Here is a 12166-nt window from a genome sequence, read left to right on the forward strand (position 1 = left end):
CTTGAATTTTTATGTTCAAAATTTTAAAAATACACACGGGTGCATCTAGTTAATTGTTCAAATAAAATAGTATGACTTTTTTTTAGAAAAGTGACCAAATGTACCCAAAAAAAAATAATAATAATAACTTAAAAACACCTAGTAATAAAACACACAGAGGACATAATTTTTAATTAAGAATTCTTCACCGACTTACGGTGACGAGGGCATCCACCCACTAAACATTACTCTCTTCAACGAGAATTTCCATGGCTTTGAGACAAAAGGCTTTGACTTCAGATTCCTTGAGCGGCTAGCACCTTTTCAGTTGATCTATTTGCTAGTCTAGGTCTTATATTTTCACAGATTCAAACTCTGAAACCCCTCTGATATTCTTTTTGGATTGACAAACTGAAGAGTGATTAAGGGCGCATTTTTTTCTCAACCCCTTCACACGATTCATTAACCATTCTTAAATCCCAACTAGTTTTTGAAAAAGTCTTGATTGGATCTCCACAGAAATCAGCACTGATCGCACTAGTTCCACCAAGAACTCGACCTTTTGTATTAGGATATCCATTTTCCGAGATGAAGAATTATCCCTTTGAGATTGGAGAAGAGTTTCCGCCTGGTTTTGATGAATTTGACCGTAATTAATACGAAAATTAAATACATAATTAGGTTTGAGCGTATTTATCTAATTATTTCTTTTTTTAGAGTATTGAGCCTAATTATCCCTTATTACTTCGCCTCAATCTAATGTCCAAATATACCCATTAACTAATGAAGACAGACGCAAAGGTGTAAAGCGAATCGTGTCAATCAATTTTAGGTAGCGAGTGTCGACCAACCTCAACTTGGCAGGAATATGTGAAAACTACACTCACACATGATTTTTAATTTCTCAATTCAAAAATTAGATTTAAGAGTATTTTATTTAAAAATCAAGGAATAATTTAATTTCTTAATATTAATAATAATATTATAAAATTAAATAAATCTGAAAAACCACCGATTCACCACGCCTCCACTACCCCCAATTGCATAACTTAAATCAATTTCATCTCTCTTTACACTCTCTCTCCTCTCCCTTCTCTATCCTCTCCCTCTCCCTCTCCCTCTCGCTTCTTTATCTGTCATCTGTTTGGCAGACGCAACGGCACTCACAAGCCGCGATGCCACTGCTTAGTAGTGTCACAATGTTTTGTGGTTGTTTTTTCCTTCGATTTGATTTGATCTATTGCTTTGCATGAGTTTCAAGGTGATTTTTGTTGGTGGTTGTTGGTGTTATGCAAATGGTGATGAAAGTAGTGGTGTTGGCAGTTACGATGAGCCAGTGGCAGCGTTACATTCGATTGGTGCCTTTGGTGGATTGGTTGGAGTGGGATAAAGAATAGTTGTGACCGATTATTCGGGTGTTTATGATCAATAAGTTTGTTTATTTGTGACCAGTAAATAATATGTTACTGATAAAATAGATATTTTGTGATCCAATAAATAATATGTGAAAAAATATCAGGCTGTGATTTAATTTATAATCGTAACTCACAATTTGTTAAGCCGTGGACAAGAAATATGTTAAAATTTAGAATAATACTATTTGCAGTCGCTCATTGCGGCAGTCGCCCTACGTGACATACATATGGCAGATGGTTACTTGATGCATTAATGAATAAAAAAACTACCACATTAATGTATCAAATAATCACCTGCCATGTGTATGCCACGTAGGGCGACTATGAATAACATTACTCTAAAATTTATGATATATGATTGAAAAAAAATATGTGATATATTGTAGCAGTATAATAAGTTGTGACTTATAAAATTTGTAATCTGTGATCGATATATAATATATGACTTATTAATTTGATAATTTATGATTGATAAATAAATTGTGATATATAAAATTTGTAATATGTGATTATGACGTTTTGTGATTGTAACTATTATGCAACTGTAATAATAAATTATATAATATTATGACCATAATATATTTAATTAATAAAATAATATTAATTATCTATTTAATTAATAAATTTTAATTATGACCTGATTTTTGAAATTAAAAAAAAATCTTAATTTTGAAATTGTATATATATATATATATATATATATATATATATATATTTTTAATATGTAATTCTACCCCAGAAAACATTGACATTGACACTATCCGAGTCAAATCAAGTTTCTAATCTATGTTAGCAATTCTAAATAAAAAAGACTGACGAATTAAAATTGAGATTATTATTTGAATAACAATATCATACATTTTATGTATAAAGGACGGACAAAAATTAACAACAGAGTGTACATCAATTTGGTTGAAATTCTATACTTAGTGAAAATTGACACTTAATAATACAACTCATAAATGTTTCATATATAAATTTCAATCTAAAAAGTAACTAAGTCCCCATTTAAACCCCATTTTTTCAAGAATACATTTTCTCAAATCTCATTTTCAACTACACATTCTATCATAAAATAATTATACACGTATTTCAAAAAAAAAATCTTACTTTTTAATCACATATTCTCCAAAAAATCACTATTTCATAGTACATTTTACCTCAAAAATGGTGATCAGACATGAGCTTTAAGTATCTTTGACGCTGTTGGATTCCTTGGATTTCGAATTCTCCAATCCCCACCATGGCCCAAGGTGAGGGAACAATCCCTCATCCTACTCTGCTACTACTTGATCGTAAAAATGATACGATTTAACACATTTATCCTTTAAATAAATATTAATAATCAGTGTTCTAAAAAACGTAAAGTGTGATTAGGCGACAAGGTTAAGTTTCAAACTTGTACGAGTCTAAAAAGAAAAAAATATAAAATCTAACTTGATGGCAAGGCCAAAACTCGTGCTTACTTGAACACGTTTTTTAGAATATTGATAATTACTCCAATTATAGAGTTGTTTCCTAATTCTTTTAGAAATTCAGCATACCCTTGAATAAAATGTGATGCATTTCTAAGCAAGCACATGAATACCTTAAATCACTCCATCCATCCAATACAATAATAATATAGCCCAGTAACCTATTTCTGCCGTCGCCTTCACGAGACCTTTATTTCAGCCCTTTCCCTCATTTTCATGCAACGATTCTATGACTTTATGCTCCTTGGACCGGTAAAAGGATTATTTCCTGTTGACCTTCTCATCGATCACACATCCACTCACGTGTCTTTGATCAATCACGGGCAACAACAACACGTAATTCACAAGCAACCAATGAATTTATATTCACGTAAACGCAGTCCCATAATCTAACAAGAATATCTTCTACTTCTACTCCAGATCTTGTTCAAATTTCTAAAGTTTCAAGAAAGTTTAGAATTGTACCTGGTACCACTGTTTTGTTTACTTGTATACTGCCACAGCTCATTTAGGCAATGCGCCGAACATGTTGAGCGAATCATCTTCAGAGGACGGTGTAATCCACAGCATTCTCTCGTACGATACCAATATCATGCTGGCTGCGATTATTTCATTACTACTTGTAGTTATCTTTGTTTTGTTGTTGCATATATATGCAAAATGGTTCTTAGGTCTAGCCCGTCAAAGGGGTGGGACGTCAGTGTCGGTTCCGCAAGTATTGGGGCCTCGGTTTCATCATTTTCACACATTAACAGTTGATACGAATTACGCTATTTCTCCATCCAAGGGCCTTGAATCTTCAACCATTTCTTCGATACCACTGTTCGTGTTCAAAGGAGAGGAACACAAACGTGGACTGGAATGTGTGATTTGTTTGAGTTTATTTGAAAATGAAGAAGTGGGCAGGAGATTACCAAAATGTGATCATGCATTCCATGTTGAATGCATTGATATGTGGCTCCATTCTCATACAACATGTCCCATTTGTCGAGCTCGTGTAGTACCTGACAATACAAGTTCTGCAGATTCAATTTCATCACAAAACGAAGAGATTCTGAATCAGGGGTTATCGGAAAATGAACTGCGGATCAGCAATGTGGATTCTGTATTGGAAATAATAGTGGCAGATCCAAATTCAGAAATCGAAAATGTAGAGAGAAATGATTCATCATCATCGTCCATCGGGAGCTCACTGAAGAGAATGTTTAGCAGGAACAGATCTGAGCGGAAGTTTGATTTACCTAGCGACAGCAATGAATCAAATATTTGAATGTGCATTACCCGGGGGAAAAAAAAAAGAAAAAAAGAAAAAACCAGTCTTTTATTGTGTAGTAATTAATTTATATGATACTTTCATTGAAAACCAATCTTTAATTTTAATAAGAGTGGCTCTGTTTGCTCAATAAGTCGTGTTTAGATAGTAGATACACAAAAATTCTTGATTTGCTTAATAAGTCGTATGTATAGTAGATACACGAAAATTCTTGAGCCTCCATCGATGAATCGGGTTGGATTTTCTTCGAAAGAAATGTTTCCATAAAAATGGTGGATTTTTTTTTCCCACATTCAGAATAATTTTTAGAAGAATAATGTTATATAACAATAGTGGTGTCAATTAAAGGTGAAATTACGTTATTTATTTAATTACATTTAATATCACATAAACTGATGTTATCACATAAGTGGTGTTAAATAGTATTAGTGTATTACTCTTTACAAGAATTTCAACCTATTCATATATTCTCACAAACCACCATATAGAATGTCACATGACACGATTACCATAGTAAGCTCATAAATAACATTAATCCTTAAGAAATTGCATAATATAAACATAGAAACAAAGAAATTTGTAAATAACCTATCATTAACAAAATGCCAATATTTTGGCATAAATGTGCTAGAGAAATTCCTTATTCTGCCACCCCATTTACAACTGCTACCAATCCACACAAACAAATCTCCATGAGAACTACAAATATTATATGCTCTAATTTACTTCCTTTTTACACAGCCTGCATAATCACAAGAAATATACCAATTAATTCTTCTCCTGTTATACAAGCCAGATTTGAACACTGGAATCTTTCAGACAAGGCAACTCTCACGTTGAGATTTGAGCTGGTACTTGGTTTGCTGCTCAGACCAGTAAGCATGAGCAGTTAACACCCTGTCTAGAAGCTCCTGAGGTACTGGCTCACCTCTCCTTTGTTCAGGGGATATTCTAGCAGTGTGCACCAGTGTCTTCCACTTGTCCTGGAAAATTCCCCGTGTCACAAAACCAAGACGTCAACAAATGCATTGGGTTAAGAGAATATAGAATTGCTCTTAGATCCAACACGAGCACTGAGAGCTATTGGATTACTCAGGTTCATTATGTATAAAGCGAGGAGGTCCCGCATGGATAGAGACACCATTTGGTGCATAACATGATATGGTTAATAGGAAAAATCATCGATGACACTAAAAGATTCATCCCTACTTCATTCCATAAATAAAGACATTAAGCACCTAACCATTTGTCATTCAGATGATTGATATTGCCTCGAGCCCAAATTTAAAAGTTGTCTTTTGGGCAGTTAATAGTAACAAAAATGGAAATTAAACCAACTAACTCAGTAAAAGTGGAACGATGACATTAAGCTGAAACAAAAAATGGAAATGATATCACGAGTATAAAAAGCAATGGAAAGCCAAAGAATTACATGCATGAAGAAAGCATCAGCTGCTCACCTTCAAATCCACATAAGTTCTATGTTTCGCATTATCAAAAGCTCTCAGCTTAACATCACGCCATCTGCCGAAGAAAACCACCAGAGTGCAAAAGAATAAAGACAGTGAACAAAATCAAAGAAAACAAAACAGATCCAGCAGCACATAGAATAACATACACAGCCTTTTCATGCATCCTTTAACAATTTATGCATTTCATAGCTACATCTCCGTTAGCACAGCTTGCGGAGCAAGAAACCACCACGTTTCCTATAATTCCATATTTAGGTTTCTGATGAAATACCTTCCTGTTCCAAGCTTCTCAACAGCCTGAACCAATGCTTCCACTTCAGACACAGTAAAAGGCCGACGCATTCGACGCTGTGCTGACTCAGATTGCTTAGATATGTGCATGGGAACAATAGCCAGTGCCTCTCTCATTTTAGGAGCAGCAACCAGTGCTCGTGAACCCGTAGGGGTTTTCTCTAACAACATATCAGGAGTAGAAAGAGCTGAATCATCATCGCTTTCCGGGAAATTCCTGAAGTTACCTCCTGCGGGATCCGTAAGAGCATCCAAACTTTTCTGCTCAACAGCATCTTGAACCACATTGGCAATAAGAGGGCTCCTGGTGGCATACCATAGATAGAAGATTGTGAGACCAAGTAAACAAACTGTCACTCAACAGATATTATAGCACACCAAGAATACCTTGCTCGTGGTTGTGGAGAATCACGAGGAAGTTGGAAAGGATCTTCTGGACAGTGTGTAGGGAAAGTTTGAGTAGTGGGCTCCAGCGTAAAACCCAGAGCATCTGATTTGTTATCACGAGAAATTCCTGTCTGCAATAAAGTTCTGTTATCATCTTTAATCTTTTTACCCTGGAGAAGCATGCCAACATGTAGTCCATCACCGAGTATTGAGGTCACAGCTTTCATAACGGTCCTCTGCATACAATTTAAGAGCAAGAAATTATAAGCTGTTAGCTGAAATTAGTTGAATACAAATCAAATTGATGTACCAAAAACGAAGAGCAGAACATGACACTGGGAATACATCAACCGCTGAGAAATTAAAAAACCTAAAAGTGGAAGGAAAATGCAATTCCAAGATTGAAGGCAGGAGAACCAAAAAATATTTTACACCACTATAATGACGATACAGCCTATAAGAGCATATCAGAAAGTCAAGATTTGTTGATCATATACCTTAAGAGACCCAACAGTCGCTGTTTCTGGAAGCTCAATAAAAAGATCAGGAACCCTGAAAGACTTGATCTTAAGCTTCACTGTGTGAAAGGAAAAATATCTCTATATGAGAACATCATTGATGTCAGGTTTAAACAGAAGACAAAAAACGTATTACTCTATCGAAGGTTCACATACCATGTGAATTCCTGGACTGGAAGGGCGAACATTCACCTGCTGAAGAAGTGGGAGTAGCATTCACTACATTTGGCATAATAATAATTAAATTTGTGTTCATTAACTCCAAGAAAAATTATAAAGTACAAAATGTGTGTGTGTGTAAGCGTGTGCGCGCGACAGCATGCAAGAGTATGGATGAACCTCCAGGCGATGCAGGACCAGGGAGCAGGGCAGCTCCTTTCGAGTCATTCTCAGAAAAGCTACATATTCCATCGCTGTTAATGAGTACATCAGAATTACGGGCTGAGCAACAGTAAAAAAGCTTTCTTTTCTTGAAAGGGTAATCCCTCTGAGATATTTGGCGTCTATATCTGTTCTTTGTGTTCAGGAAACTACATCTTTTTTTATCTGAAGACAACATCAAATTAAATACACATCTTTTTTTATCTGAAGACGAGATCAAATTAAATACATCATCCAGACTGCATGAACATATCTCTGTCACTTTTAAATTAAAGCAATTCACGAAATCTTACTGGCATTATAACCTTCCCCTTTCAGATTTGAAGTCGCTTTACAATGCTTAGATGCTAGTGACTTCTTAATTCTCCAATCTCCACCATCTGACAGAGGCCTAATGGCCGTGTTTGCATTTGTAGGTTGAGTGCACCTACGAGATTTTTCTTCATTATCTCTAGTAACTATCTTTACACCCTCTGAATTAAAAGGGAAAGAACCAAAAGACATGTGGCCCCTGCAAGAGGGAAATTTTATACTATTTGGTGATCTAACTAATGCAGACTGCTTACTTTCCCAAGTCTCTGGACAGCCAGGACTGCACATATCATCCCTACTACTTATTGACAGATTCCTATAAACTTTGGATTCCATTTTTATCTGTTTTTCACTTTCACCATCTAATCTACAACCAGCGGACATTCTGCAACCAGACGACCGAACATCTAGTTTCTGAGCGATAATCCCGAGTCCAAGCTTGCATTCATCATCAGCCAACTTTCGCGAGCACTCAGAAGTTATTACAGATGCAGGCAATGAGCATGGTTCATTTTGAAGAGATGTAAGTTCATTTGAACAAAAATTTGAAACAGGAGCTTCTGAGACCTGCTCTGTAAAGAGAGAACTCTGATCACAGACGTCTAGATCACAAGATTTTGCTATCAAAGGTTTATATTTGGCCTGTTCTTCTGTAATTGAACCTGCCACAACTGTCTGCTGCTCTTTACCAGAATACATATCCACAGGTTTTGGGGAAATTCCCCCCTCCATGAGTAACTTATCAGCTACGGTAGCCAATAAGTCAAATGCGCCTAATTGGTGGTCATCAGTTTTGCTTTGAAATATGCATCTCCTCTAAGACAAAGTGAAAATTTAACATGAAAGCGAGTAAGTGTTTAAGAACCATAAGCCATAAAAAAAAAAAAATAATAATAAATAAATAAAAGCTGTCCAGGAAGGTCTGTCTAGTTACCCTGGCAGATCTGGCAGCTCGGGGTATGGGAGGCACCTCATAGCCACTAAATCCATAATCTAGCTTCTTCTGCAACGCCATATCTCAGTAACCATACCATAAAGAATTTCATAAAAGCAAAACAGCAGCCCCCAATTACACTTCACAGTATAAAATCCAACATCGAAGTGCATCCACTAGTCACTAATGCAAGGAAAGCCCAAGTGCAAGAGACCCTGCCAACATTAGCAGTGAAAATTATTTGAATCAAAGTATCAAGTTTGGGATAAATCAAACTAGAACAAACCCACCAGGAAAATGGTGAAAACAAAATATTCCGACAACTGCCAGATGGTTGAGACTATATGGATGCATATGATAAGGCAGTTAGTTATGTTCTTTAGTTGCACTCACTGGACAATATAGTAACACTATAACTTCCATATCGAACACATAAATTCAAATACGGAGTATGGTAATAATGAAAAGCTACTAATTTTGTACAGTTATTAGCCATAACAGAATTTGGTTTAAATATAAAAGCGTCTTACATCATAAATCCACATATTCCATCCAAACAAAACAAAAATAATAAATTTGGAAAGATAACCACTGATAGAAACGAAAAATTTACTTCTACAGTGGAAATATAAAAGGAGTATTATTCATCTCAATTGTATTGAAATCAATCTCAAAAAGTTAACCCAACTTAAAAACTATTGTAACCACAATCACTTTGAACTTCCTATAAAATCACCAATTAAAAAACAATTGAGGGAACCAAGATCCCGCGCACAAGTGATCTAAAGAACTAAAAACATTGAATCAGATTAGCATAATCAGAATAAAGCAGATTCACATCCGGCAATTAAAATCTAAAATGACGAGTGAAGAAAAAAGAATGGAATGCATGCATTCTCGTAACATGAATGGATGTACAGAATTCACATATATAACACATGAATATAGCCATAAACCATAGAAAATGAAATTTTGAGGCCACCTTATCTGAATTAGCATATTAATTTCGTAAAAAATGAAAAAAATTTAACAATTCCAAATCCATCACTATTTTCCCAAAAATTATGTACGCCAAACAAAGGATGGAGAAGGAAAGAACATAATAAAACCCTAACAAAACCATAACCAAAACATTCCCCAAACGCATTTGCCATGCTAAAAACCTGATTGTTTCATGCATCACTGAACTTTAAACGTATACGTATGAAATTACATACATAAATAATGATCTAAAAGAAGCAATAATCGGAACTATTTTGAACAACTCAAATGGTCCAAAAGAAAATAGAAACAAAGCAAAATGAACTGATCAAGACAATCTTTTATAATCTATTTAATTTGAAAACAGGCATGGAAAAATTCCACAGATTGAGAGCAAAGATCTCTTTTTCTAGAAAAAACGGTATCTAAGTGTATGTCAAAACAACTCATAAATGGCTCGTTTGTTTGCTGAATTCTGAAAAAAATCTAAAACTGATCCCAAAACAAACTCCCAAAAATTAAAAATTTTCGTTCACTTTACCAAAATATCTTAGCATCGAATGGAGGTTTTGAAGCAAACACTCAATTTACCTAATTAAAGAACAACATGACAAAGAATACATATATATCACCTATAAAACTGCAATTTCCCGTCAATACCACAAGAATTTTCCAGCAAAATTCCGCATTATTTTTCCTAGAGAACAAATCCCTGTAGAATTTTGCTTAGAAGAGGAGCAGTATAATGCAAGATCGGAGGATTTTTTTCAAACAACAAATCTAAAAGGAATCCGAATTTTCATTTCGATCGTACCAAATTCTCTCTCCCTATCAAAAATCCATATAAAAACATATTTTTCCTTTATATTTTTATTCCCCACTGAATAAATTGCCAAAACCCCCTGAAAACACCCCGACCATTGCTTAAACCCCAATTCTTTATACCACGCACTCCTCCCACCTGACCCATGGGTAACCGTAGGGATATAAAAGGTTCGATTTTATCGATTTTTGATATATTTTCAAACAAAATTGTTTAAATTGGTTTGAGAAAAATTCAAATCTAAACCAAACCATTTTGAACGGTTTAAAAAAAAAACTTAAATTTAAACCTAACGATTTGGTTCGATTTTAAACCGTCGATTTCGCCATATAATTTTTTGTCCGTCTACTTTTATGTCATTAATTCATTGAATTCAATATATATTTATATTTTATTAGAAATAAATCTAAAACAAACTAAGCACTTGTTTGAACCAACTTTTTGTGAACAAAAAAATGAAAATTTGAACCGTTGTCCCACGAGTCTAGCCGCCTTTGTTGACTTACTATTTCATGTGTGGGACCCAACCTCCTCTTCAACGGTCATTTTTTTCGTTATGATGATATGGAAAATATAGCTTAAACAGGGGCTAAATATATATATATATAATAAATTTAAATACCAACTAAATCAAAATAAAATCAAATAAACTAAAACATTGTTTTTTTCATTTTTGTTCACATTTTTTAGGTTAATAACGATATCATAACATTACAATACAAGTATCCTAAACTAAATATAAGACCCAAAAAATATAATGATATCCAATAAGACCTCGTGATCATTGTATTTGAGAAAAGAATACTGATTAGACAAAGAGAATAACCAATCATAATAATAAAGTAATTGTTTATAATATCTAAACATAATAATTACACAAGTTTACGTTTGTATGATATTACGTAACACATTTAATTTCAGATTTTTACCTTAGTTTGCTCCAAAAAATTATTAATCTGAAATTTTATTCGTAGCAAATATTATCACTAAAGGTTTAGAATCTCTTTGTCTCCGATTTGCTATAATGGATTTCAATTCAACTTTGAAGAGGCATGAAACATCTGAAAAAGAAGTGTGTGGTGTCGATGACTCAAGACTGTGTTAGGTATCGGCTGGAGTTCATTTAAATTCTGAAGAGGAAAATAACTTTTGATAGATTATGTTAGTCTTGAGATTATTATATATATATTAGGATTATTAGATAATAATAATGATAATATATTTATATTAGAAAATTAGAAATTGACAAAAATACCTACAAATGACAAACTATTGAATTTTACATATTTGGATGAATTTTAAAAAAAAATCATTTTTTTCAAATTTGTTATATTTTTTCGCTGGTTCGATTTGGTTTTAAACCACAATTAAAATTCTTAAATTTAAACCAAACCATTTTGACCGATTTGGTTTGGGTCAAAATTATTTCGTTGACCAAGTCCACGTGGTACCAAATCGACGGTTTCTAAAATACGATTTCGGTTCGATTTTCCGATTTGGCGATTTTTGCTTACAGCCCTAGGTAACGGCCCCTGAATCGACCGGCTATTGCGAGTTGTAGCAAATAATTGCCTTAACCCCCATTTGGCCCCCATTTTTTGAGAAATGAAAATATGTGAAATAATGTTTTTTGAAAAATGAATGATTGAAAAAGAAGGAAAAATTTTCAATTTACATGTAATATTATTTTATGGATAATTTTGTGATTGAAAATATGAGAGAAAAATAGAATGTACTGGAATATAAATTAACTGGGGCCAAACGGGGGCTAAAGACTTCTTCTTGTGTGGGCCCATATGTGTACAGGATGGTGCCATGTGGAGGAAGTTTGGAATCGTGTGGTGAAGCCAGGTTTGGACCGTCAAGAAAAACGTCAACTCACTGATGTTTAAAATGTCAAGTGTTAGTCACTGAATTTAGGTCAA

At 34.2% G+C, this 12166-nt stretch overlaps 2 protein-coding genes across 4 annotated transcripts; one reads left to right on the forward strand and one right to left on the reverse strand.

Moving 5' to 3' along the window:
• The first annotated feature begins 2498 nt into the window (after nt 1-2498).
• LOC111405895 (RING-H2 finger protein ATL63-like) lies at nt 2499-4272 on the forward strand. The gene has a single exon (XM_023034990.1). The coding sequence runs from the start codon at nt 3396-3398 to the stop codon at nt 4137-4139; it is 744 nt and encodes a 247-aa protein (XP_022890758.1). The 5' UTR covers nt 2499-3395; the 3' UTR covers nt 4140-4272.
• Nucleotides 4273-4680: 408 nt separating this feature from the next.
• Nucleotides 4681-10317, reverse strand: LOC111405897 (telomere repeat-binding protein 5-like). Of its 3 annotated transcripts, XM_023034991.1 has the most exons (11): nt 10051-10317; nt 8438-8652; nt 7485-8319; nt 7150-7356; nt 6967-7029; nt 6790-6869; nt 6293-6528; nt 5886-6209; nt 5603-5666; nt 4978-5125; nt 4681-4884 (listed from the first exon to the last, which is right to left on the reverse strand). In XM_023034991.1, the coding sequence occupies exons 2-11, from the start codon at nt 8516-8518 to the stop codon at nt 4865-4867; spliced, it is 2058 nt and encodes a 685-aa protein (XP_022890759.1). In that variant the 5' UTR covers nt 8519-8652; nt 10051-10317; the 3' UTR covers nt 4681-4864. The 3 variants fall into 3 exon arrangements, with proteins under 3 accessions (XP_022890759.1, XP_022890761.1, XP_022890760.1); XM_023034993.1 differs by having other exon boundaries at nt 4681-5125; nt 6967-7002; XM_023034992.1 differs by having other exon boundaries at nt 4681-5125; nt 6967-7005.
• Between the last annotated feature and the right edge of the window lie 1849 nt (nt 10318-12166).

This window comes from Olea europaea, chromosome 12, assembly GCF_002742605.1.
Source record: "Olea europaea var. sylvestris chromosome 12, O_europaea_v1, whole genome shotgun sequence".
NCBI classification, from domain to species: Eukaryota; Viridiplantae; Streptophyta; class Magnoliopsida; order Lamiales; family Oleaceae; genus Olea; species Olea europaea.

What these genes read in the sequence shown, in the direction of transcription:
- LOC111405895 (XM_023034990.1), top strand. Translation starts at nt 3,396, where the DNA reads ATGTTGAGCGAATCATCTTCAGAGGACGGTGTAATCCACAGCATTCTC.
- LOC111405897 (XM_023034991.1), bottom strand. Translation starts at nt 8,518, where the DNA reads ATGGCGTTGCAGAAGAAGCTAGATTATGGATTTAGTGGCTATGAGGTG. An exon ending in TGGTCCTGCATCGCCTGGAG is followed by an intron (nt 7,030 to 7,149) that starts GTTCATCCATAC and finishes TGCCAAATGTAG; the next exon opens with TGAATGCTACTCCCACTTCT. An exon ending in GTACCAGCTCAAATCTCAAC is followed by an intron (nt 4,885 to 4,977) that starts GTGAGAGTTGCC and finishes GTGATTATGCAG; the next exon opens with GCTGTGTAAAAAGGAAGTAA.